Here is a 27,208-nt window from a genome sequence, read left to right on the forward strand (position 1 = left end):
ATAAAAATGACGATAATTATTGAACGAATGGGCTGCCACAGAATCAAGGAGGTTGAAATCTGTGCCTGATTGTATTGGAACATGCTTGTCCTACAGATGTCAGATGAACCGGAGCCCAAAGACGCCAAAGCACCTGGCTCTGGGGGTCCCAAACAGACCAAGTTCAGCCACTGGCCGCTGACAAAATCCAAAGGCAGAGAGATGAGAGGTGGTGAAACAAGAAAGGAATTTATTTCATTGAGGCTAGCACTGGGAAGACTGGGATCTGGCATCTAAGGACGATCCCTAACATGCTGAAAATACTTCCAGGTTCATCTAAGAACAACATGGGACAATGGTCGGTGGGTACACATGGGTGGGCGGTAAAGGTCAGGTCGATCATTGTCTTGGGCTCAGTCACACAGAGTCTTCACTGCTTGAGCAGGTAGTTTCAGTTCCCATCAGGGATACTTTGCCCACCTGATCTTTTGCTTGAGTTACCAGACATGTTGGCAAGAATCGATTAGAAGTACAGACTGAGGTCAAACAGGGGTGGTTGGAGTTTTCTTCCACAGGGAGGAAGCCCATTGTGGGAAAGGCAGTGACTACCGTGGCCTCCCAGGGCATGATGGTTGAAGGAGTGAAGGAGAAAGGCAGGTTGGTGCTCAGTAACTTCCCAACAACTCAGCTGCCCGTGAATGACACTGCTTCCAGTTCCCGTCACAGTGTGTGTTTAAGCAGAGACCGTGTGATCACTTCCGGAGAAGATGTAAGTATCCAATGGCAAGAGGATGGAACCATAGATGTTAAGGTCCTGTCAACCCCAACATGATGTGATATCTCTTAAAATTAACCTCCCTAACCGGGACAGCTATAGTGAATATAATCCTAGGTCCCCCTAGACGCTTCTCTAGGACAATAATTCCCATTCTCTCTTAACTGGATTGCTAACCTAGATAAAGTCATACCTATAGTTAACAGTTCCCATTGCTAACTAAAATTTCTGGGTTACCTTCCAGGTGCACCATTCTAAGCATTTCACCTGAATTACTACATTTGACCCTCAGAACGACTCTGTGCCACATTCTAGCAGCTCCCTTTTGCAGACAAAGATGTGAGGCACAGAGCTGTTAGGTAACTTGCTCCAGAAGAAGCTGTAAGAACAGAGGCGAACTGGAGTCCAGGCGGTCTGACTGCTGGGTCCACGTGTTAACTGCTACGCCCCACTGGAAGACGGCAGAGCGCAGCTCTCTTGGGCCACAAGTGGCCGGGACCATACGGCGCCATTCATCCTACGTAGGCAATGTGCATGAGCAATGATTAACATGATGATGACCTCAGAGCTTCCTTCTAGGTTGTGATTTTTGATACAAAACAAGCTAGATTTCTGGCTTTGAAATTCTTACGGATATAAAATTTTAAAATCTCAGGCAATTATTTTCCAAGGTTATTTGCCTTTTTATGCTTGCCAAAAAGAAATTAAATTTCTTCTTTAGCTCATTTAAAAGAAACCAACTGGAGGATCCCTTCTAGCCCTCCCACTAGATTGTCCACAGTACTAGTCTCTACTTGTGTGAGGTAAATATTTCTAATATTTACCTTATAGTTCTATGCAAATAGGCACCTCTTATGCAATAAATTCCATTTTTAACAAGAGAAGCATATTTCTGATGGCCAACATGTAGTTGAAATCTGAAACATGTTCCAGAAAAAAATGCATTTTGTACCATTCAAGTCCAGGATATCCCATTTCCCCCTTCTCTTCCATAAATCATAAACTAAAACATTTTTCAGCCCTCAATTCAGAGAATATTTCTCATAGCAATAAATCAGTTATTTTAATAACATGGCTGGCAATGACTACCACATATCCCTTATGTCAACATTTCTGTGGAGATTGTTCTTCTCTTATCTATAGCAAACTTCTGTGTAGACTCTTTTCTAAGGCTAAGCCTTCCACCTTTGCTCTTGGTGTAACTCTTGCCCCATCAGTGAGCACCCCTCCTCTCCTCTCTAAACTGTCTTGCACCCCATGTCCTAACCACCCTGCCTAGCAACATGTTCAGATTCTGCCTGACCATCCTTATCCCCCAAAATTAAATCCTAGTTCCCCGCTAGACTTTTGCAGGGGGCAATAATTCCCATATCTCCTTTGCCTGGGTGATCTGATTTCTCCGGAAAGAGCGATCCAGTGTCTTCCTTGGGCAGTCCCCCAGCCGTCACTGCTTTCCTCAGAGTTCTCCACATGTCGATGTGTCCATCCATTTTTCATGAGATTATCTTTTCCAAACTCTGAAAACAATTCACTTAAATTCAGTGCATTTATCCTGTCTTTTCTAGTTATCACTTAACCTTTCTCCCTAAACATTTCACTGGAAGGTCATTTGCTTTCCTTCACTCTTGAAGAAGTCATAGTGGCATGTCTATCACATTCCAGGCACTGCACTATGCATGGGGGCTGGGACATGGCAGTGACAGAAACACTCACTCATCGGCGACTTCATAATTATCCAATCCCACAACGCCTCTCACTCTTCCATTCAGTCCTCCTTCCTGAGAATACATCAGTGAGTGTCCTCATGGGGTTTATTTTCTGGAGAGGGAGAGGGTATAGATGAAATGAGGCTCTGGGATGGTGGGTGGCATGGCCAGGGACAGCAGACGTCACAAGGTGGGGACAGCCCAGTCCTCTCTGAGGAAGAGAGATTTGAGACTGGGATGGTGAGAAGGGGCCAGTTAGTCCCCAAGATTGGGGACATCTTGGGCAGAGATGATTGGGTCAAAGGAAGAGGCCACGTTCAGTATTCAGAACAAAAAGCTATGTGTAGTGATTGCTGAGCAAGAGAGAGAAGAGAGAGCTGTGCTTGCAGTCTCTCTAGCTCTCTGGACAAAGGAAACTGCTGATCTGGTACAGAGTTGTGGGAAGTGCAGGGGTCAAGGGTTAGCAGCCTTTGGGAATACCCTAGGAATCGAGCTTTGGTGGTGGAGGTGCGGTTCCCAGAGTGAGGCTGCTGCTGCCCAGCCCAGTGTAGGAGGCTGGTTTAGAGCTGAGATTACTGACATGAAGTTGTCCTTGGTCATCTCTGGTACTTAGTATAACCGTGGCCAAAGACCAGTCATTTCTTTTCAGGGACTTGGGGCTTCTCCAATTACATGGAGCTGTACTCCTCAGATCCACATTCGAGAAAGGACCAGCTGCCTGGCTTTGAGGGCTGTGGTCAGCTGATGTCTCTAGCTGACACTCTCTTCAGGGTTGGCTGCAGATTCAAGATAAGGACACACTATTCTCTGGGCATAGAGAGTCTGTGCCTGAGCAAGGCAGTGGGAACTGATAGTCTGCTGTTTTCTGGCATCTTCCAGCCAAAGACTGAGCAAAGTGATGGAGCAAGAACCTAGAGTAAACAGTCTTTGTTCTGGAGCTCTGTGGGGGGCTAGGAGACGTCATTAGATCTGTTAAGCCTGACAGCTTCCTCCACACCCCCACAATCGTGCCTCTCCTTTCTCCTTTCAGAGCCTGTAACTTTGTCATACATTTCTTGTGCTCCTAACTCCATCCCAGGGTCAAACCGGCATAACTGGGGTCAGAGTGGCCCTTGATTACGGGCGCTAAGAGCATCCGGACACTGGGTTACCCCCTGAATGGTTGGTTTTGAGGCTCACATCCCTGGTGGGCAGGCAGTGCATAGACGACTCCGGGCACAAGAGGGCTGTCTAGTTATTAAAACTTTAGGTGACTTACTCCTGGAGAAGCGGACAATGGCCATGGATGATTCAGGTGTCTCAGATGTGGGGTGGGGGTGGGTAATGAATACAAGGGTAATGGACTCGAATGGTTATTACTAACTTGAATTGATGTCCTCCAGGTGGATAAGGAAAAGCTGAGGTCAATTAACAGACAATTTAAAACTAAGTGTGAGAGCCAGAGTCTCTTTGCTAAGAAGCCCTCACCTCATGCCGAAGTTCATCAGAAAAAGCTGTAGGTCAAGCACAGGATTTCATGGTAAAAGTAGTAACCACCCAAGATATTCAACCAGTGGCAGCTGGGGGACTCCACTGGGGCATCTGCCCTCGGCTCAGGTCATGATCCTGGAGTCCTGGGATGGAACCCCATTTTGGGCTCCTTGGGCTCATTTGGGGAGTCTACCCTCCCCTGCTCTCGCTGGCTCTTCCTCTCTCTCTCAAATAAATAAATAAAAATCTTTAAAAAAAATAATTCAACTAAACCACCTTTTTTACAGCAAGGTCAGGACCAAGCCTGGATGATGACAGTTGGTGGATGCCCCCAACAATTCTGACTCCCTAAAAGTTTCTGAACACTCTGGGCCTGCAGAAGAGGCTTAGCCTTTCCCCATTAAGAACCTTCCCCTTCTCCCACCTTAACAGGAGGAAATGCAATATTCAGAGAGATCTGTCCCCATAACGCAACAGGTGTCCCAAGAAGCTGACATCCCCCACCTCCCAGGCCTGTACACAAAGTGAAGTCATAGCATCACCTGGCTGGGGCCATGCCAGGCCTTGACGAAGGAAGAAATGGGTAACATGCCACAGGTGTTGTGGAACCTAGCCAACACCCACCCACTGGCAGGTCAAGATGGCGCACTTGGGCCCCGGTTCCCCAGGTGCTCAGTCAGAAGCCTGGATAAAGGGAAGGCTTACTGGCTTGGGGTTATCACTCAGGATACAGGATTTAATACCATGAGAAAAACTCCAGGGGTTGGTGCAAACTCACGGCTTTAAGGTGGGTGGCTCCTAGAGGTCTGGAAAAAGTGATTGGAATGTCAAAATGCCTGAGCTGCAGGGAGAGAGAACAGAAGAAGGAATGCAAAGCTCACGAAAGGGCCCATGCTGGATAATTAGAGGCAGCAATAAGACCCACCTGATTTTTGTCTTAGTATGCTAGGGCTGTCGTAACAAACTGCATAGACTGGCGGGGGGGCTTAAACAACAGAAATTTGCTTCACACAGTGCTAACAGCTGGGAATGCTCAGACTAGAGTGTTGGCCAAGTCAGTGCCTGCTGAAGGCCGGCTTGCTGGTTTGCAGACAGCATTATCTTACGATAGCCCCGTGTGGCCGAGGGGGACGTATCAGAGGAGGTCATTAAGAACACACCACTTGACCCCAGAGCTGGACCCAGGCAGTGGGAGGCTCCCCACGACCGCCCCTATGGGTGGAATGCACGCTCCTCTTGTCCTCCTGGCTCCTAGGGACTCCTGCAAGGTCACAGCCCAGGGATGGAAACGGGGATGGGGCTCAGTTAAGGCCTCTAGGCACAGTCGTACCCCCTTAGCTGCAGGGGATCCATTCTAAGCCCCCCAGCGGGTGCCTGAAACCATGCCAGTACTGAATCATATACATACTGGTTTTTCCTATACCTATATACCTCTGATCACGTCTAAGTTTATGAAAATTAGGCACAGTAAGAAGTTAACAATAACCAATAATAACATTGAAATAATTATAACAAAATATTCTACTAAAAGTTATGCGAATATGGTCTCTCTCTTTCAAAATACCTTGTTGGGCTGTACTCACCCTTGTGGGGACGTGAGGTGACAAAATTCCTATGCTGGGAGAGGAGGCGACGTGAGGGACACAGGCATGGTGACACAGCACTGGGCTCCTCCTGACCTTCTGAACACACTTCCATAGGAGGAGCTTCTGGTGCGGGGCCTAAAGCCGTGGGAGGGGAAGCCGCAGATAAGGGGGTCCGCAGAAAACTTTGGAGGTTCTGGTGGGCAGGTGCGGAAAACTCCAGGTCATGCAGCTAGCTAAGACAAACCTCCCCTGTTCCCTTGTTTACCGAAACTGCCACCGACCCGTATGAGGCAGTTTACCTCTTCCTTTGCTCTCTCCCTGCCCTCTGCATTTGGGGCCCAACTTCAGATGACACCCGGGGAAGGTTCCTGAGCAAGTTGTGAACCAACAAGATGGTTATTTTTCTTCTTGTAGGAACACTAAACCCGACTTGAGGGCTCCTCCTCATGACCTCATCAAAACCGAGTTATTTTCTGAAGGACCCATCTCTGAACAACAGCTGCATTGGTGCTGAGGACGTCATAGTGTGAACTTGGGGGAGGGGACACAATTCAGCCCATAGCAATTATGTTCCATGGGAACATACATTCCATGGGAAGGCCCGGAGGACCCACCATTCAGCAAGCGGCCCAATTACATTCTCCTGGAAAGGCACAGGTGACAGGTGTGTGAGCAAAACCACGTGCTGAGCAGTGGCTGTCCTTTGCAGCCCAGGCTGGCAGGACAGGCTGGGGAGGAATCTAGCTTGCCAGGACAGCCATGTGGGTGAGGGGAAGACTCCGAAGAGCCCAGGTGGCAGCGCTCATTGCAGAAACCAGGGTGAGTTAATGATCATGTTAACCACTAAGGGCAAAAGGGCAGCCCAGGAGGCCTATCCTGTAATGGTCTCACGGAAATGGTTACTAGAACATGGCATCTGGAAGGACACAATAGACTGGGTAGCCAACAAGGGTAATGTTCTTTATACATAACCCAAGGAGAGCAGGAATGGATAAGCAGGGGGCTGAGATCACCACTCCCACCGCCCCCCACCCCTGCCCACAACACTGACCCCTTGCGCAGTTTCCAGAGTTGAGCCTCTTTTCAGACTCAAAAGTCACTGACTGAAGAGGTGGTTGGGTTCCCAGGAAAAGTTCCCCATAATATTTCAGTAAGTGTGCACACTGATGAGTCTCCCAGTACTTTTCTAAAGGGACCTGTTTCCATTTACTCAGGTGGATGTACTCTGGAGACAGGGAACTACCCAGATACACTGGGGTCCCAAATGACATTGGATGCCTGGAAACCTAGGGTGTCATCATAGTTCCTCTTCCCCATTAAAGTGAGAGCATATGGAGGTTAGAAAATAAATGGAGTTCTAATCAAAGTTTGCTTCCAGTTGGTTCCGTGGGTCTGCAGACCAAGCACTGGTTATTGCTTCAATCCCTGGATGCATAATTAAAATTGGCATACTTGGAAGGTAAGATGACCCCACACTGATTTCTTGACTTCTGAGGAAAGAGTCTAAGCTTCTAACCCCTCTCTTTCCAAACTGGCCCACTAAATCAAAAACAATATTCCCTTGAGCAATATTTTTAAAGATCCTCGGGTGTGAACATCCACTTCTAGTTGTGATGGTGAACTAGGAACCAGACATTGAAAGCCACAGTACCTAACTGTGCTCTCAGAGAGAAGGGGTTGGGAGAGCTGGGTGGGTGCGGAAAGGTGAGTTCAGTGACTGTTCAAGCTTATGGCTTTGAGGCTGTTTCTAGGCAGCAAAGCAGGTAGGAGGAAGCCAAACAGAGACCCCTAGGCTCACTGAGAAGACAGAGATCAGTATGAGGGGATGCCAAAGGGAACAGAATTTGTTCAGCAGCATAGAGGATGAAGAAACACACACACACACACACCTCTATATATCTACAGTGAGTCCTCTTAGGTCCTTGGCCAAGCACTGACCTGTGAAGGTATAAGAAGAAAGTATCCAAGCCAAGAAATGAACAACTGGAAAACAGTAGAAGAAATGACTCACAGATCATATTTCAGGCAGGAAACAGTTTTTGTTTTTGTTAGCAGGAGTAGAAATAACTCAAAATGCAGGGGGGCATCCGCTAGTGCCTCACAAGGGTATTACCTTAGTAGTGAGGTTTAATTGTCTAAACCAAAGAGTTTTCTAGACCTCCCTTAATGAAGCTTAAAAGCAATCCTTGAAAGGATCAAACTAATCCCAAGAAACTTGGCTGTGTGCCTGAATAAGGCCCAATACTATTTAAAGGAATACAACAAAATCCACCAACAAACAACTCCCAAAATTCAATAAAAAAAAATCTTTTAGAAATATGTAAAGAAACAAAATTATGACTCTTAATTAGGAGGAAAAAAATCAATTAGGATTAGGAACAGACCTAGAAGTGACAGACAGGAAGGAATTAGCAGCATGGCCCATGTGATCTCGCAGACTTATGTTATCAGAGGTGAAGAAAGGAAAGAAATGCAATGAAAAGAAAACAATGTAGAATTATGACAAGCCCCAGGGGGAGAATCACAATGCAGGTCCCGGGGTTCCTGAAGCAAGGCTTTCTAACTTCAGGAGAGTATGACATGGTTTTTTAAAAAAAGCTTCAGGTAGTCTACTGGGCCCTAGGAGAGATGCTACTATGAAACACCACATGATGATGTGTCCAAAACTGCCCATCTTACGTTCATAGTCATAAAGTTGGCAGGACCAGTGGTCCATCATAACATAGAAATGATACATCCAGAAGCAAGCATGAGCAGGACTAGAGTACATAAGCAAGCTGCATGAACAGACCACCCAAACTCCTGTGTCATCATGGTTGCACCCATTCCCCCTGCTTACACCCATTCCCACTGCTTCCTTCCCTCTGGTTATTTGGAAGACATGTATGATTAGCTGAAGGAAGAGGGAAAAACTTCAACTTGGCACACTGATCACTTGACTTACTCTGAGGATGCAAGATCAACAGGGACAGCATCCTCAGGGGTGATGTTGAAAGACAACTTGGAGGAAAAAATTTCTGTGATTTTTCTGAAAAAAAAAAAAAAATAGGGTAGGGCAGGGTTTTTGGTAATGGACCTGGTCATTTACTTTGCAAGGGAAAAGGTGAAATATACCTGGAGTCATGGCAATGGCAAATGGCTTGGCCAATAGATCCAGAGTTTGGAAAGGAAAAAGAAGAAAGGAGGACTGAGACAAGGAAGTCTGAGGATGGAGGCATGTGGATGGACATATGAGAGCAGGCACAGAGCAAGAAAAGCACTGTCTCACATGTTTATGCCCACCAGAAAGGCACTCGGCCTGGCGCCTTAGCTTTTGTTGGTGCCCATCCCAGTGCTGGCATAGCATGCACACAAATAAAGTAGCAATGGTGGCAGAAACAGAGGCTAGCATGAACCCCCAGGGACATGACTCCTACTTGGGGCATCCTTTGCCCAGTTGGAACTGTGAATGGACAAGTGTAGCAACCCTAGTCCCAGAATGGTTTGATTCTCAGGACCTCAGGACCCTTGGGAATGACAGCTTGGTTCACACTGCTAGGAAAGCCAGGGAGATGAGCAGAGGCGGCAGTTGAAGGTAAAGGACATGGCGGGGTGTGGGGGGGTGGAAATGATGAATATCAGGTGTGGCCCCAGGCCAATGGCAGGAAAGGCTACAGTTGGTCCCATCATGCTCCTTTAAAACATTTTTCTCCTCATGCAAAGGAGTCCACCAGAGCCCTGGAGGAGTGGCTCTCATGATTTTTGGAGGGGCGGGTTGTGGGGGAAGGGAGAAGAGGACCTATAAGGTACATGGGGAGGACCGTGGCAAGCATGGAGATGTGCCACTTAGATCTCTTTTCAAGGCTTGCCAGCCAGCTTCAAATAGTGTAGTTGGTTGACAGCCTCTAACTGCTGGCTTCATCAGTAGTATGACCTTTTAAGCTAAGGTCATACTACTCCCAAATCAGAAAGGGTTGGTGGCCAATAATCACACTAAGTACTAGAAACTGAAGGCACGTTTTTCTCTGTGTAACCTCTTACCAAAGACCAAGGAAGGCAGTGGTAAAGGACCTAGCTGTTTCTGTCCAACAAAAGACCAGCTAGTGTGTGAGCTTTCCCGAGTTCTCATAGGCTAGGCAGACATACAAGGTCAGGACTGCCATCCGATAGCTTTCCTGGCCTCATCTTCCTTTCTCCCTTTTCCTTTAAAAGGTGTTACACTCCAATAAAACTGTTGACACTCTTCATGATCTTGGTGTCTACTTGCCGAGGAAACTAAGGCAGCATAGAAATAGAGGAAATTTTCTTTTCAGTAGTTAAAGGCTCTGAGGTGGGGAGTAGCTTCTGCTCAGGGACTGAAACCAGAATAAGGCCAGACCCTTATGAGTGAGGGGAACAGTGGCAGATCTTAAAGGTCACAGCAAGGCCTTAGAATCCTATTCTAATGGTAATAGTCTTCGAAGGGTTCCAAACACTGGAGGGCTATGAATTGTTTTTAAGAGCTTATTTTGTATGCCACATTAAGAGTGACTGAAGATGCACCTTAAAGATCCGACCAGTTGGGAAGCTTCTACAAGAGTCTGGGTGGGAGAAAACAACTTCGACCTGAGCAGTAGCAAGGGAACCAGTGAGAAGTGATTGGATTTGTGAAATAGTCTGGCAGTATGATTGACACGACTTGCTTAGGGTTTAGATGTTGGTGAAAAGGAAACAGGCACAAGAAAGAACCTGGATATGGCACCTGAGCCATTGTGTGAGTAATGTTGTTAATTGATAAGGTAGAGATTTGTGTGTTTTGGGGGGGGGGATAGAAGAATGGTTTGGAGATATTAAGTTTAAAACACCTTTAATGCAGATTCTGAGTAGGCAGTAGGTATTACTGATTTGGAGATCACAGAGGAGGTGAGGACAGATGTTCAGGAGTCACCAGTACACACACACACACACACACACACACATTTAATGCTATGGGATTAGATGTAGTCAACAGAGAAGAGTGTAGCTTTAGAAGGCTAAGAACCAAGCCAGGTCATACCATTCTCCTTCTTATAAAACCTTCACTGTTTCCAAATACTACAGAAAACCCAAATTCCTTGGGAGAGCATCCTGGGTCCTCTACATTCTTGCCAGAGACGACCTTTCCAGTCTCGTGCCCTACTACGTTTCCCTAGAGACATTTCCCTAGGGACTACGTGGCTTCCTCTGAACACTTGGCCTGTGTGTCTTTGCTCATGCTATCCCCTCCATTTGGAGTGTTCTTCTGTCAGCTTCCCCTGCTTGGTGAAACCCTCCTTTGCCATGTCTCAGTTCAGGTTCATCATCAATCCCTCCCCACATCTACCTAGTCAAAAGCAATGACACCTGGGACACCTGGCTGGCTCACTCTTGATCTCAGGGTTGTGAGTTCGAACCCCACACTGGGTACAGAAAGGACTTAAAAAAAAAAAAAAGGCAAGGCAAGGATACCTTCCTCTGAGAACCTTATCCCTCAGCCACGAGTGGAAAAATGACTTACCCAGTGTGCCTGGAGGTGGATAGCTCAAGGATGGTACAGTGGCTCTTGAGGTAATCAGTGGACCAGGCTCCCTTCTCCTCCACCTTCCACAACATGTGGCTTTCAACCCATTGGTGCTGAAAGGCTGGAAGAGTACGGCTCCTCTCCTAGCCTCCCACTCATTCAGGGAGAAACGGGAGAAAGGAAGCCACAAGGGATGGAGCTGGTTCCTGTATTGGCAAACATCCTGGAGATTTCCAGATTACTGCGCATGTCTCATTGGCCAAAACTGTGTCCTCCTGACTACAGGGGAGGCTGTGAGGTAGTGGTTGGGTTGGGTGCGTCGCCAGTATGAATCAACATCAGGTGTTCCGGTGGTAAAGGAGAACACACAGAGGGTCGGGTCCCAACAGGGCTGGCTGTGAAGGCCAGAGGGCTCTTTCTTCTCTTCTATTCTTATACAGTTTACAGGATAGTTCCCAGTTTGTGGGTTTTTTTTTTTTTTTTTCCACTAGATCTGGAAACTCTCAACCACATTTTTTTAATCCTAGGATCCCTGCTTTTTACCTAGCACATTAGAAGTATTTAATAAAGGGCTTTTTTTCACTGCTGAACAAATGACTACAGATTGCGCTCCAGTCCTCTTCTATGAGTAAAAGCTGGCCTGTGTAGAAGGTGGTTTAGAGAAGCTCATGGAAAGAAACTATATTACAGTAACTGAATAGCTTAGTACAGAAAAACAGGCCTCAAGAATCAAACGGACCTGAAGAGTCAGGTCCATGTTTCGTTTGAAAGACCCTCTTTCCAACCCTGTCCCCTGAAAATATCCTAATATCCACCCCAGTTATCCTGTTGTACTCATTTCATGATGGACTCTCAGGAACGTAAATGGTTATTCACCTTCAGTTAATGTGCTGAAAACACATTAAGGCAGAACCAATAAAGCCAATCCCATGCTTCACCTGTCCCACCAGGATGCCCATCACAGAGCCGGGCGTGGTGCTGCAGGGCAGGCAGAAGACAGAGATGGGAAATGCCTCCTTTCTTCCCCTTGTTACTGTGACTCCCTAAACGAATAAACGCACATCCCCACAGGAGAAGCAATGGTCTCACAATCAACATTCTTCAGAAACAGGAGGGCAGAAATCAGACCAAAGGTGAGGTGGCTTCCCACTGACAGGCCCCATGGTCATTTGTCTCTCTCCCAACTCTCAGGAAAAATAAGGTGGAAATAATTTAGCCCCAGGGCTTCTGTCTATGATTCTCTGGCACTTAACAGTCTCAGGGTATGAGGAAAGGTCACATGTCTACGCTGACTGAATTTTTAAAGATGATATGGTCTGTTACCAGCAGCGAGTCCTCACAGAAGAATAAAGCAGCAAAGCCAAAGACGCCATATGTTTCAGGGGTGAAATCTAGATTCTCGTCTTCCTGTATTTCATGCACGCCTGTGAGAAGTTCTCGCATCCCTCCACATGCCACATCACCTGAACTATCGGTCAAGACATTTTTCCTTTTTTATTCAAGAGTCGATAGGACATTGTTCAGAGTTGTTTTTCTGTATGTCCTTTCAGATGGCACCATCCACACTGTCTGTGACGTTCTATCTCCTCTCTGTTGGGTCCCCCCACCTCCCACAGGCGCCTTCTGGTCTTTGCTGCTGTTCTGTTTGTATCCAGCAAAGCACTCAACAGTTCCGTGAAAGGAGGCCTACCTTATTATTCAAAAGTGAGTGTACAAACAAAAAGAAATAACGTTCAAATATTTACTTTACAATTGTTTTATTCAAAGCAAATTTTAAAACCTAATTTTTTTTTCTTTAAAAAACGGGGATTTTTTAAATAGTTTTATAATTAGTTTTGATGTTGTTTACTTTATACCTTCGACATAAAGGATTTATATATTAAGTTAAAGTTTTCTGATATCCACGTACATTCTAATCTTGTTTAGGGAGCTATGAGAAGACTTCATATTCAGAAGCCAACACCACTTTTCTAAAATTTAGAAGAAAAGATCCTTGTGCCCAATGTAGTAGACAATTGCTCCAAATGGTAAAAAGTCCTTTAGCCTTCAGCCAAATGTCAGGTCTTGAAGTGTTTTGTTTTCTTCAGAGAACGGGAGAAGTCTTAATCCTATAGGTTTGTTTTTGTCTCAAAGACGTGTCTAAAATGGGTACCTAAAGCTGTAATGTATAACAAACCCTTTGATAATCTGGCCTATATAGTCCAACTTATCGATGATATTTTTATACCAAAAAAGATGACCACTGGCAGCTGCATTGTACGTAGGCCAAGAATCTCAGTACTGTCCTCTTAGGTCCTTCAAATGAAGAAGACAAGACTTATTTTATTTAGCCAACAAATACAGGAGTCCAAGTCCACGTCAGTTGGGAGGGAATAGGGAAAGGAGGTCACAAGAGTAGGACATAAAAATAAATACTTTACACACTTTTCTCCCATGCCTAAAAGTATTAAAATTCTAACTGGAGAAGATTAGAAGGTAATTAGCCAACTCAATTCCTTATAAAATATATAAAAACTCACAAACCAAATGATGCAAAAAATCTTTTTAATCTAAAAACTCATTTCCCAGGGCTAATTAATAGCCAAGCCCTGCCAATTTGTATTAGTTTATTTGACTAACAAGAGCTATTCAGCATTTTCTTCAAAGTAAGGTAATATATAATCGATTCTCATAAACCTTTCCAAATGAGGACATGATACTGTAGGCAGTTCAAGGAAAAACAGCCATACCTTTTTCTTTGGTGTAACCAAAAGGATATCCAAAAGTTAGCAAATGCTGACATTTCAACTGGTAAGAAATTGCCAAATGGAAGTTTAAACTCTGGTACAAACAGTTGTAAAAGGAAAATCTCCACCCACAGTTCTGTAGTGCAAGTTTTCAAATTTAATTCTGAAAAATAGTTTTATTGACTAAGCAGGAAACCGCTTCCAGCAGTGTCTCACGTGCCCCCTCGTCGCTCACCCTTCCCGCATATGCCCATCTCACTGCTAGCCTCAAGGAGGCCTATGCTGCTCCTCAAGGAGGGAATTCAGTACAGAAGGACCCACGTGTCTCAAAGTCAGGCTGAGAGCTGGGAGTTTATGTCTGCACCAGCAGCTGGCTCCGAGTTATAGCGTGTCCCCTCCACGTGTTTGCCAATTTCACGAAAAGGAAACAAAGTCCCCCACCCCGCCCCCCAAGAAAAAAGTACCTGAACCCATTAGTCCGTTAGTCCTTTCCCATTGTTTTGGGTTCATCATGACATGGCTCACATGGAAAGCACACTGAGGCCTGCACCGCCATGTGTCCTCTGCAGGGGTACCCACACACAGGCCCCCTCTTTCTTAGAAGGAACGCTTCTCTCACTCCCTTCTTCGGGAACTCACTAATTTCTGACAACGTGATACTTTTAAAGCGATTCTTACCACCTAGTCCAGAAGCCTCCATTCCTCTACCCAGCTTAACTGTGTTTCCTTCTACTTCTGTACACGCTATATGTGTGTATTTTTTTAAACATGTAAAGTGTTCAAAATGTACACACACACACCCCTCCATACAAACACCCAGCATTTTGCAAAAAAAAAAAAAAAAAAAGTCTTCCCCAGGAAGCACTTTAAGAAGTTAAGCTTCTACTTGCTTTTAAGCCACAGGGCAAGTGCCAAGTGAGTCCTATGTGATGCTCTTCTTCCGCGCTGGCGCCCAGGGCAGGAACGGAGCGAACGCTGAGTGGGATCCGCAGGCCAGGCAGGGAAGGGTACCTGTGTGCCGGGGCTTTCCTAGAGCCACATGTTGCATGCCTCCCTCGCATTACCTGGGAGAGTCAGGCTCTCGTCCCTAGCTCTCTTCCCGCAGAGGACCTCCACTCTGTTCTGCTGGATCTGTGCCCTCGGCGCGGACCGGCCCATCTGTGGGGCTGGGACCCTGTGTCTGCAGGGAGGCGGTGGGCTCCCCACCACAGAGCAGGCTGCCCCGGTCCATTTCACCCCCTACCAGTCCATCCAGGGAACACCCCCTTGCTGTGCCCAGGGCCCAACGTGCCCTGCTGTCTACCGGCTCCAGGGCCTCCCCTTCGCCTTCCGAGATAACGGTCATGGGGCTGCTCTGGATCCGGTTCCGCACGCTGAACCTGCTGCTGGCGGCAGAAGGTGGGGTCCGACTGCGGCCGTACCGGGGGCCCGAAAAGGACAGACTCCGGGGCATCAAGCCTTCGTTCTTGGCCCACTCCTCCTGGGCCCTTCTGTTCTTGCTTGGGGAGCAGCTGGATGGGCTCTCGGGGTTGTCTGGCAAAGGCTCTGACCTTGACCTCTGGAATCTAGGGTCTGTGTTCTTTAGCATCTCAGCTGCAGACATGCGGGCACTGGTGTCTGAGCGACTCCCCTTTTTTAGCAGCAGAGCTTTGAAGTTGTCACTGCTGGTGCTGCTTTTACGGACGCTTCTCTGAATTGACCCCACTTGTTTTGGGGACACCAGGCTGGGGGCAGCACCGGTGGGTGTCACTGGAGGGGAAGGAGAATGGTTCCGGGAGTGATCGTCATCTGAATCTTTGCGGCCGAGGACTTTCCTCTTGGATCTGAGATTTAATGACATTAAGATGAAGGTTAACTCCCAGAGGACCAAGGGACATCAGTCACAACCACGCTGCTCACTGCATACTCACATCACCATTTGTGAAGAGTTACTTTAATAGTTCATTGTGTTATCACGTGAGCCCCTGACCCCGCTGCTATGGTGGATGATTAACTTATGGCCATCTTTCTTTCATCTCTACCCTCACTGGATTATTTTGAAACATATCTCAGACATGAGTATTAACTTATTTTGGTGAGGATCACTTCAAAAGTTACAAATAATTGTCATTTTTATGTAACTCTCCTATACTGGACTGATCTTGAGAGCATTTCAGTGCCGACCATCCTTTTCTCTACTCTTTTCTTGTTTGACCTTAGCCCTTGAACAGGGCTAATGGGTAAGCCAACCCCCAAAATATTGCCTACCTTGAGGTAAACCCCCACCCTCAGGTTCTAGAATGACTCTACAACTCTGCATTATTCGTCATTCTAGAGTCTGATATAAAACCCGTCTTCCTTAGCTCTTACTGGACCCTATGACAACTTCTCAAAATCCCGTTTTCCAGAAAACAAGGGTGAACCTTCCACACCACATTCTGTTGCCTGACTGGTTTCAGACAACCTTCCACCAATCAAGAAAATCTGAGGAATGTGGGGATAATGTGAAAGAGGAGGGGCCGGTAGGGACAAGTAAAATGTTGCCTGGGGGTGCTTCTTGTCTTCAGTCTCTAAGAACCTCACTGTTCCATGTGTCTTGTACCAAGAGTGAGTCAGGGGTAATAAAGCAGATGAGCCAAGGGGCCCCTTGCTGATCTCTTTCTAAGAACAACTCAGTCTGCAAGGAATCTCTCAGCTAAGTGCAGGTGCTTTAAGGAAACTCGGTACATTTAATCAAATAAAGACACGGGTATTATCTCTTTGTTTGCTATAAAATTCCAGCATATGCAGCAGGGAAAGATAAAGAGGATGCTATTGTATATACAGACAAAGAACTGAATTTGAGCATTTCCAGCTGTGGCACCTTGGGCAAGCTACTCATCTATGCTGCAACTTCGCTTTCGTACTTGCAAAATGGGGGTCAGGATACTAACCTCACAGGTCTGTGAGGCTTCAGTGAGCTAAAGAACCCCAGAGTCACACAGACCTGGGTTAAATCCCACACTCAAGTTACCGCGCTCTGTGACCTTGGGCAAGTTGAAGTTTCTGACCCAGTTTCCTACCTGGAAGGGGAAATAAACAGTGGAGAGCTCACGCTTTACCAATAAAGATGAGTGCTAATAACAGCTATGGAGTGTCGGGCAGGAAGGATGTGCTTAACCAAACTGTCATTCAGGGAACTCCAGCTCTTCCACCCTGCCACCAAGCCAGGCTTCTGCGCTGTTCTGACCAGGCCTGCACAACCAGGCACTGGAGAGGATGGGCCCTGCAGGCTGCTGGGGGCTTGGTGCTCCCTGGGTCCTCTCCATGCTTCTGGCCAAAAGGAAGCCCCCAAAGTGGAAGACAGGAAGTGGCGAAGGCTAAAAACAAAGTGTGAAGGGCAGCCAGAGCTGACATGGCACCGGCCCCTTGGAGGCTGTAGAGCTGGGCCTCTGATACTTTAGGTCAATGGCCCTGCTCCGCTGTCAGCAGAGAGCAGCGCTCTGGCACACATTCCTGACCAGCCGACAGAAATAACGTCTCAGCATCTCAGAGCTGGAAATGACTTCAGCCCGTCTGACCAGAGAAGGTAACTAAGGCCAAAGAGCGAAGCCACACAGCCTTCTCCAAGAATGAGGACTCGATGCAGTATCTCCCCGCCTGCAGCACGTGACCTCACGACCTCTAGTGGCTCCTTCTCAAGGGCAGCTCTGTTCACCGGATCCTTGCAGGGACCACTTTGGAGCCTAAGTTCTTGTTTGGGTTTTAAAAGGTGAGGGTGTGCTAAGACCCACACATCAAGCCCCTGGCTACCTCTGATTCAAGTTATGGCCTTTAACTGTGGACTTCAAATTAAGATAGGAAATGGGAATTTATAAAAGTTTTGTCGTTTCTCAAGAGCAGCTGCCCAAAAATGAGAATTAAATCTAAACATATGAGTTCTATGAATTCTCGGCATAAACGTATGTGTATACATGTGTATATACACACGCACACATACACTGTGTGTGTATTTCTAAAGAAGAGGGCTATAAAAAGTGCTCAAACAGTTAACATGGGCTTGAAAACTAATTACTTCAATAAATATAAAAATTTCACACCTCAACTGGTGTTCCACATTTCCATCTGGCTTTAAATCTGAAGTGAATTAATTTGCATTATAAAATCTGAAGGCTGTGGTACAGCTGAGATACTCCTTCTTTTAAATTATTAGCTTAGTGCTGACAAATATAAAATTAAGCCCTAAAAATCAGACTTCAGATGGATTTTTCCTATGTCTGCTAATACATTATCGATGCTAAAACAAAAATGAGCAGGTGTCCTTGCTCTCTTTGTGATCCATACCCTACTTGGCCTTTATTTCTACTATGTGTACGCAGAATAATAGAGACTGGCAGATTTCCACGTCTGCAGTAGATAGAATTCACTAGTAGGAGAAACCACAGATTTCTTGGTGCCTTAAGAAGCTTCCCAAAGTAAAATATGGATGTGAACTTTGGTATATTTTTTGGAAAAGCACATAGCAACTTGGCCCCACAACAGTTGGGTTCCTCACTGAGACCAAGTAGTTAGTACACAGAGCCATCAGCAACACGTCTTCTCTGGGGACCACTACTATAAATCTATATGCCTATGTGTTCAGCAACCCAGTGCATTCCAGACTAAATGAAAGACGTCGAGTCTTGGAAGAATTCCTAAGAGTTAAATTCCAATCGGTTTCATTTAATTCAGAAAATATTTATTAAGTGCTTATTATGTGTCTAGCACGGTGAGAGTTAGAAACAGCTGTATAAACTTCTAGAAATGCCACTAAAGTTGGCTTCAAAGTATGTAGCATTTTCATTTCACTGTTCTGAGAAACAGTTTCATAAGCAGCTACCTCTTTATTTCTTTTTTCCGATTGGATTGTTTGATTTTTTTAATTTAAATTCAATTAGCCAGGATATAGTACATCATTAGTTTTTGATACAATGTTCAATGATTCATTAGTTGAATATAACACCCAGTGCTCATCATATCACGTGCCCTCTTTAATTTTACTCAGCCATCAGACAGGATGAGTATGTACCATTTACCTCATTGATTTCTAATGAGATCAAAGATACCAGTCAGAAAGAAGAGGCAGTCTTTAGGGGCTTTGGGGATATTATATCAATACTAGAGTCAAGAGGTAAAGAACAAAATTCTTGACAAACACCTAACTCCCTCGCTTGGTTCCACCACTCCCCTCCAAGTTAGATATTTATATGCTGCATGGGGAATTTCAAATCAGGACAGTCCTATGTTTTTCATCTCACGCAATAGCCTTTTCAGTTAAATTCCAAGAAGGGAAAACAGTCCTGACACAAGAGAATTTACACAGAGAATCAAATGACTTTATGGGCATCTTTGTCTCCGGAAGAAGAAAAGGGACCTCCATTCAGTGCTGTGTAAGGCCTTGGCGGCAGAAGGACATTCGTAAGGACATTCGTAAGAATTATCTGAAAATACTGCGGCAAAGAAGTCGAGAAGGAAGCAAAGGGTTTGTACAGCGTTGTGTTTCAAAGTACTTGCAACATGTACAACCTTATCAATCCCTACAATGACACTGTTGGGAGTACAGGCTGTTTACAACCAGAAAAAAGGTAGTATATAGTTTTCGTGCTAAATTATACTCACTCTCTAAGGCGACCACATGTAAAAAGTATAACAGTTCAGGCAGTTATTTTGAAAAATTTACTCTACATTTTTAAAACCCAACAATTTCTCGTGCCAGTAGATGGCACTAACACTATACAATAACAAATTTAATTCCTTCCACTCTGCTTTGAAAAGACTGTACTCTTGTATTGAAACATTTAAGGAGCCAAGACAACTGCACTAAAAAATCCCGAAATTTCTGTAACACAAAAATAATTTTAAAACAAAACAAAACACAACACAACACACCCTTAGGAAAGAAGTCCTGTAGAGCTGGTCTGTGTAGCTTATGTCCACAAAACAGCCTCATTCATCCTGGACTGGGCTATCCATTGCTGTAATTCAATTCTTGTAAATACTCTGTCATATGACTGACACATTGCATTTCTTGCCAGCAAGCGCAATGCCGAGCAGAAGGCACCACATGGAGTCTCTGTCCCCCATATCATCATAAAAATCAGTGAACAAAGTAAAACAGAAATTGGGAGTCAGAGGAAATAAGAATACAGAAACACACCAAAAATAAATGATCGAGCTAATGGGTGACAGGAAAAAACTCAAGGAAGACAGAGTGAGGAAGCATTTAGAAAGGTAGACTTGTAAAGATCAAAATTAAGAGGAAGGAGTTTTAGATACCTGTGAATGGCTGCAAAAAGGTCTTCTGTGGTCCGGGGTCTACTGGGGGTCATCACCTCATCACTCCCTTCTTCCCTAAGGAAGTCACTGGCTTCGGAGGAACAACCAGCTGTGTCAGGCTCTGGCACCCCAGCTAGAAGAAGCAAGCACAGGACGCACAAGTGACTTGAATTTCAGTCTTCAGCCAGGCTTCCCAATATGCTGTCCCCGCCATTCCTGCCAACGGAGGACCACAGGACAGGCAGGCAGTGGGGTCTGTCGTTTTGATCTTCCATTCTGATCAGGAGAGCCAGAGCTCATTCTTTTCTGTTGACGTCTAGAACTGCTACTGAATCTGTCTTAAATCTTGTTGTAACATTTCTCTGCAGCTCTCCAGAAGGGAGACTACTACTCCTTGCTATTTAATATCCTGTCTGCTGCAGACCACCCTACCCCTCTATTTACTGACGTTCAGGAAGCAATAAATACCCTGAGATCTCCATTTTTTTCTTTTTTTTTTTTAATTTCTTAAAATGCCTAGTTGGTAACCTGAGTGTGTGGCGGCACCGGTAGCCCACATGCTGCTGGCTTTCCCGGGGACACGCACTAGCCTTCTCTTCTACAGGGGCTGCATATGGTCCAAGGGGAAGGAGAGAGAAAAGCATACTCACGCCCTCCGTCCTGGAGCGACAGGCAGCTCTCCACGCTGCCTCCACCGTCTGCACCGTTCTCGGCACCTGGCTCCTCCCGCGTGGGGGCTGGCGAGACATCGGGCTGCACCATGGGGACATTGGCTTTCACTCTATCCGGGGACGCGGATCCTGCGGCTCCTCCCTCGAGAACCAAGCTGCCAGAGCCCGTCTCCTCAGCACCAGCCCTGGCTCTACAACTCTCTGTTGCCTCTCCCCTCGTGGGGCTGGGTGATGCTCCGCTCACGTTCTCCGCGGGCTCCGCTGTGAAATCTCTCTGCGGAGGCGGCACCACGAGGAACAGTTTGGGCTTCTTGGAAATGGGGGGCGGCTTCCTGCTGGGTGAAGGGCCGGGGGGCTCCTGCAGCGGGGCGGCCCTGGGGCCCGGCCCAGCCTCGGACTCCTCAGCGCTGCCCGGGCTGCGGCTCGGGAGGCCACGCTCGGCTGCACTGTCCTGGTGACCCTGACTCAAGCTCTTGGCAGGAGTCGGCGGCGAGCTTGTCACAGAGGCAGGCTGGCTTTCACTCTCCATTTCATTTATGCTATTTCGGGATTTCATGAAAGCAGATGGCTTTAAATGATACTGGGGAACAACCGGAGTTAGTTTTTCCTGAGATACTTGTTCATATAACAGTGCTTGCTCGGTTCCTGAGTTCTTTTTCACGGGCCTCAACTGCACCATCTGCAACGCTTCGGTGGTTATCAGGGGCATGGGGGGTCTGCTGCCCTCCTCCTTGCTGGGAGGCTGCCGGAAGGCCTCCCGGGAGCATTCTGGCTGGCCAGATTTTTTCAAAGAAGGCCTGGCATCTTTCATCCATTTGGGGTCAAGGGGTGGGGCAGGCGGGGGAGCTGAGGAGGGTCCGGAAGCGGGGGCAGGCGGCAGGGAAGCAGGGGCACCCAGAGTAAGGGGGCTAAGTGCCCTGGGGGGAGGAGGAAAGCACGCGCTGGTGGGGGGAGAGAAGGGAGTGAGAACTTCTGGCGGCGGAGGGGGGAAGAGGGGAGACTGAGGCAGAGAGCCGTTGGGGGAATCCGCTAAAGGCGGGGGAGGAGGAAGGAAAGGAGACTTGTCCGCAGGACACGGTGAGGGAAGAAAAGGAAGAGAGGCAGCGGCAGGGGGAGACGCCAGCACCGAATCCAGCTTCTTCATGGTCCCGCCCCCTTCCGTGGAAGTGTTGGAAGACAGAGACGTGGACGAGGAGGAGATGGAGATTGAAGATATCAGAGAGGACTTCCTTTCTGGCACCTTGGGCTTGGTCTTCCCCTTCCCGTTTGCTGGTGACGCTGACTTTAAGAATACAGGCACGGGGGTGAGTGCTGTGGGTGTGTTGGACTGGCTGGAATACCCACTGGACGGAGAAGTGACCCTGTGAGATTTCTCCGGCGATGTCATCTTTGGTTTGACGGAGCCACCAGGCACTTGGGGCATCACGGTCCTGGCTCCCTCGTGAACATGGTGGACTGGCCCATTCCCTGCCGGCGCCCCGCTGCCGGCCGAGCAGCCCCCGCCGGCGTGCCCGGGGTCTTCCTGCATGCCGGTGTAGTCAATGTAGTAACCCCAAGGGTCCGTGTACTCGGACTTGACGCTGCTCGTGTCGCTCTGCGACGGCGTGGCCCCGCACAGGGAGTAGACGTTGGGGGTGGTGGCCGAGGTCATGCTGCTGCCCCCGCTCACCGTGCTCTGGCTGCGGGAGCGAGGCAGCCAAGGCTCTTCGAAGTCACTGCAGGGGCTCTGTGAGGGTGAGCTGCCGCCCTTGCCCGGGAGGTTCAGCTGCAGCGAGTGCTGGAGAGAGGCGATCAGGCTCTCGTTCAGCGCCTGCCCGTTTGACTGGAGGCCCTTCTTGGGAATCCTGCGCAGGGAGTCCGTCCTCGAGGGTGGCAGAGGCGGCTTCTTCGCTTTTTTCAGAGAGATATTCCGCGAGAGAGACTTGTCATGGAAATGTGACCGGTCCCCTTGGTTTTTCTGAGCTCTCCCATCAAACACGTTGACCACACTGTGCCTGGGGTTCCCAAAGCCATCGCTACTGTTCTGGTTTCCAGATCTGCGCCCTGGGTCAGGCTGCATAGATGTGTAGCAGCCATCGTGCTCCTCTGAATACAGGGACCTGGCATCATCTTTGGTGGATGTCTGGTCCAAACTGCAGCTGCTCACGTTACTCCCAGGAGTGGAGTAGCCAGGAGTCGCCCCATGTGCCTTCAGTGGGGATGCCTGCCCGTTACCAGAGGCACTGTATTCCCAGGGCTCAGAACTGCCGGGCCCCGTACCTCCTGAGTAACTGGACTCACTCTTGCCATCCACGTCCTGGGCATGGGCTGGAGAGCTCAGGTGGTTTTTACAGTTATAGCTCATGGCTTGGGATCCATTCTCTTGATGTGCTGGCGTATTTAGAGAGGCTGCTGAGTCACAGAGCGACAACAGTGTGGTTGCACTGGGGGAATGGGGATCTAAGGCCTGTGAAAGAATGCTGGGGTGACCCTCTGTCCAGTTCCCACTGGGAGGCTGATGGTCCTCCTTACTAGCATGCCTGGAGAGGAGGTGGTCTCTGGATTTTATCTTTGTGTACGAAGAGGAGCTAGTAATTTTGCTGCCCAGCTGTCCTGAACTCTGAGCAGTGTGAATAATAATAATCTCTGAGGAGGAAGAGAGTGTGGCATTTGGGATGATGCTGGTGGAGTAGGTGGCGTGAGGAGAGACCACACATGCTGGGCTGATTACATTCTCAAAAGGCCTCAGCGCCTGGGACTTGGGCCTCAAAAGCATTCCAGTCATTGAGGCTCCTCTGAAATGTCCTAAGTTTTCATCATCTTGTGGGTGATCACTGTGGTAGGCGTAAGGGCCATCCAGGTCTTCTGTGGGGCCCAGGGCACCCAGCCGTGGCTCCAGGGACTGAACACTCGCCCTCGCCCCAGAACGTGGGAGACTGTGGAAACCAGCATCACTGTTGAGGCGGGAAGGGAATACAATGCCCGCAGAATCGCTCAACACAGACATGTTCCCAGAGGAGCCTGAGAAGTGGCTCATCTGGGCAGCAATGCCTTGCCCCTTCTGTGCCCTGATTCTTCTCATGGAAGGTGGTACAACTTTCACTTCCTCAGTCTGACAGCTGGAGTCCCTGGTTTCTGAGCGCTGCCCCACAGACCGAGAGCTATCAAGCCTTCCTAGTGTAGAGTAGTGGTCTGGGGTGTATACTGAGTGACCCCCAACATCATCTTGGCCCGTGCCTGATGCTGGAGATAAAGCAGAAAGAGGCTTGTTATCTAAAAATATCTTAATTCATCTCCTGTACCCTCATCCCCTTCTTACCCTGTTGTATTTAAAAATATATATATATATATTTTCTACTTGATCTAGTTTCTTTTCTCCTGTAGGCACCAGAGTGAGAGTTTAGTTACTGACAGCTCCTAAAGTAAAAACCTTTATTAGGAATTTCATGTATGTCTCTTGATTTGTACTTCAAATCCTCCTACAGACTAAGGGCTACATATGGAATTCTCAGTTACTCTCTTTGAGATCAAGGCTGAGTGCCTGTTGGAAGACCTACTTTTCAAAGAATGTCCTTTTAGTAAAGATTTCAAGGTGGCCTGTCACCCACCAGGTGACTGTGCAGGGCATCTTGTCAAGCTGTGACCATCTTTCCCAAAGACAGATGAATGGAACGGTTCAACAGGAGGCTACAGAGACACTATTTACAAGGGATATCGGTATAGAACAGTGTTAATTACATTAATTTTTTATGTCAGAAGGAAATCCTAAGGAAAAGTAATTTACAGGCCCATCTGTGTTTCAACCATTCCATTATCTATCTTAAACCATTGTCCTCTGTCTGTCAGTGACATTCAAAATCCAGAAGCAATCTGTTGTGTTCTGGTGGGGGGAAAGCAGCAGGAACTGATCCAGTGAGCATTTCCTCAAATTATAGTTACTCATTTCTTGGAGCTTTACAACCAAACTGAGAGTAGGTATATTTAAAGAAAAGAAAGAAAAAAAAAGGCATCAAGAGGGCCAAACTAAGGGAAATGGATGAGAAACAAAAACAAAAACAACCCTAAAGTGTAGGTAACAGTTTGATTTCAAGCTACCTAGAACGGAACAGCATCTTTAAAAAACAAACAAACAAACAAAAAACATAAACCAACAACTTAGCCAAAGTGGAGAGAGAGGGGGGAAAAAAATCAATTCATGCGTAGTAACCATTAGGATACATTAAATCTTGAAAAATAACAGTATAACCAGTTTTTTTCTACATTGTTTCAAAAACTTAAAAAAAAAATCTCCAGCAGGGGTTTTGCTGAGCAATGCAAGCTGAGTACTTGCCAGCATCTTGGCTCACTTGGGTGAGGACACTGGTGGTGATGGGATTCCTGGGAACTCCCTCCCTATCCCACGTGAATTAACCACTGTCCCTGGCTGGCTATAAAGCACTTTGCTCATCTGAACAGCAAAGGATATTACAAATATGGCAGCAACGTTCTTGTATGAACCACAAAGAGATGTCACCCTATGAGGAATAAAGCATAAAGTGCCTGTTCCCTCACTTGTGATGATGGAGAATATTTTCATACCTGTATCTTTAGCAGAGAGCGTCTATTTCCTTCCCCTACCCTCTGCCAGGCACACTCACTGAAGACAGACAGATACACACACATACACATAAGGTTCTTCCCTAGAAAGAGAGGAAGTGGGCAGTGGGCAGGAGGAGGAGAAAAGTCCACTTTGAGGAAAGAAAACAAAAGATAAAGTTTTTGCCACTTGGGATTTCTGAAGGGGGAAATTGACTAGTTTGGCTGTATCAGTTTGCACCAGTTTGATTCCAAATATTCAAGATACCTTATTCCATTCAACAATGGATTTTACTAACTTTTTCTTTCAAAATTGCAGTCATTTTTACATGAGATCAGTGGTAGATTTTGAACTATCTGTAAGAGCCATAAACAATATACTGATTCTCTCAGTTAACAATTTTGAACATGAAACCATTCTAGGCTCCTGAAAATGGAAATATAGCAATTTGTCCACCATCTACGGCCCAGCACAACTTTCTTATTAAAATAATGATTTTTTCTTGGGGTGCCTGGGTGGCTCAGTGGGTTAAAGCTTCTGCCTTCAGCTTAGGTCATGATCCTGGAGTCCCAGGATTGAGCCCCAGGATTGAGCCCCCACATCGGGCTCTCTGCTCAGCAGGGAGCCTGCTTCTCCTGCCCAACCCCTACCCCCCCCAACCCAGCCTGCCTCTCTGCCTACTTGTGATCTGTGTCTGTCAAATAAATAAAATCTTTAAAACAAAAACAAAAATAATGATTTTTTCTGAAGACCTTTAAAAATATACGTAAAAAATAACTCATGTATCATCGATCATAGGGATCACTGAAGTTCCATTTCCAGAACAGAGCCTCTAATATTTTCATAGTACAAAAAGTGTCGCATATTAAAGGACACAAATAAATGGATCTTGACCAGAATTAAATAACAGAAAGAGACTATGAAGAGAGATGTGCAAACAAATATAGACCTCTGAGGTGTTGTTAAAACTCTTAATAGGATGTATCTGATTATAAAATATCATGTAAAGAAATAATTATATATATTTCTTACTTATTACATAATACTACAAGGGATATCCAATTTTTTTAAAAACATGTAATCAATGAAGACATTGACAATGAAGACAGATATCTGCAGGTTAGTTAATTTAAGGTTTAATATGTGGATTTTTTAAAAAGTTGTGTCTGATCTTACGTTCTTAGTACAAACTATCAATAATTATTCAGAAGGGGATTCCTTTTATTTTATATGAAGATTTTAGTTATTTATTTGACAGAGAGAGAGAAAGAAAGCGGTGGGAGAAGCATGAGCCGGGAGAGAGGGACAAGCAGACTCCTTGCTGAGCAGGGAGCCCCCTGCTAGGTGGGATCCAGGAACCCTGTGATCATGACCTGAGCCAAAGGCAGAAGCTTCACTGCCTGAGCCACCCAGATGCCCCAAAAAGGGGATTCCTTTAAATGAAGCTTTTTCTGCTTGGGGGAAGAAGTACTGTTCTAGAAGTATCCAAATTATTCAGTAACCAAATATAATTATATAACAACAAAATGATCCTCTCTGATTCTAGAAGATGAAAACTCATGAGGGGCTGTTCAAATACATTTCTATGTACATTTAATAAGAGTAAAAAAAATTATGGAAGGCAACAAATTATAAGCCATAAACTGCTTGAAACAATAAATATCATACCTTGACTTAGCATTATTAAGTGGCTCGCCTCTAGAGTCCATTATTTATGGATTTTGAAGTGAAAAGCACATAGAATTAAGCACAATCAACTCTCTAATTCTGGAAGAATCTCTGGTTAGATTTTTTAAAAAATCCAAATCCCCAACAACTTGGGCAAGTTCTAGTGAATAGCAGGTATCTTTCTTAGTGAACGTCCTTTTTTTTTTTTTTTTTTTTTTGCTAATCATTTCTCTTTTTATCTCATTTGTTTGACAAATTCCCTCCATTTTATATCTAGAAAAGTCTAATTTTTACAGAAAATA

At 46.4% G+C, this 27,208-nt stretch overlaps 1 protein-coding gene across 11 annotated transcripts in view; it reads right to left on the reverse strand.

Annotated features, from left to right (window-relative positions):
- Positions 1–14,547: 14,547 nt before the first annotated feature.
- The window catches only part of NHSL1 (NHS like 1), a 226,204-nt gene continuing 213,543 nt past the window's right edge, over positions 14,548–27,208 (reverse strand). For all 11 annotated transcript variants that reach the window (XM_032873031.1, XM_032873029.1, XM_032873039.1 and 8 more), the window contains 3 exons: positions 20,663–23,905; positions 20,013–20,145; positions 14,548–15,562 (listed from right to left, as the gene is read on the reverse strand). In XM_032873031.1, coding sequence (XP_032728922.1) covers positions 14,827–15,562; positions 20,013–20,145; positions 20,663–23,905 — 4,112 coding nt within the window. In that variant the 3' untranslated portion in view covers positions 14,548–14,826. The remainder of the gene's footprint in view (positions 15,563–20,012; positions 20,146–20,662; positions 23,906–27,208) is intronic.

The sequence above is a fragment of the Lontra canadensis genome, unplaced genomic scaffold, assembly GCF_010015895.1.
Source record: "Lontra canadensis isolate GAN:19392208 unplaced genomic scaffold, GSC_riverotter_1.0 scaffold47, whole genome shotgun sequence".
NCBI lineage: Eukaryota > Metazoa > Chordata > Mammalia > Carnivora > Mustelidae > Lontra > Lontra canadensis.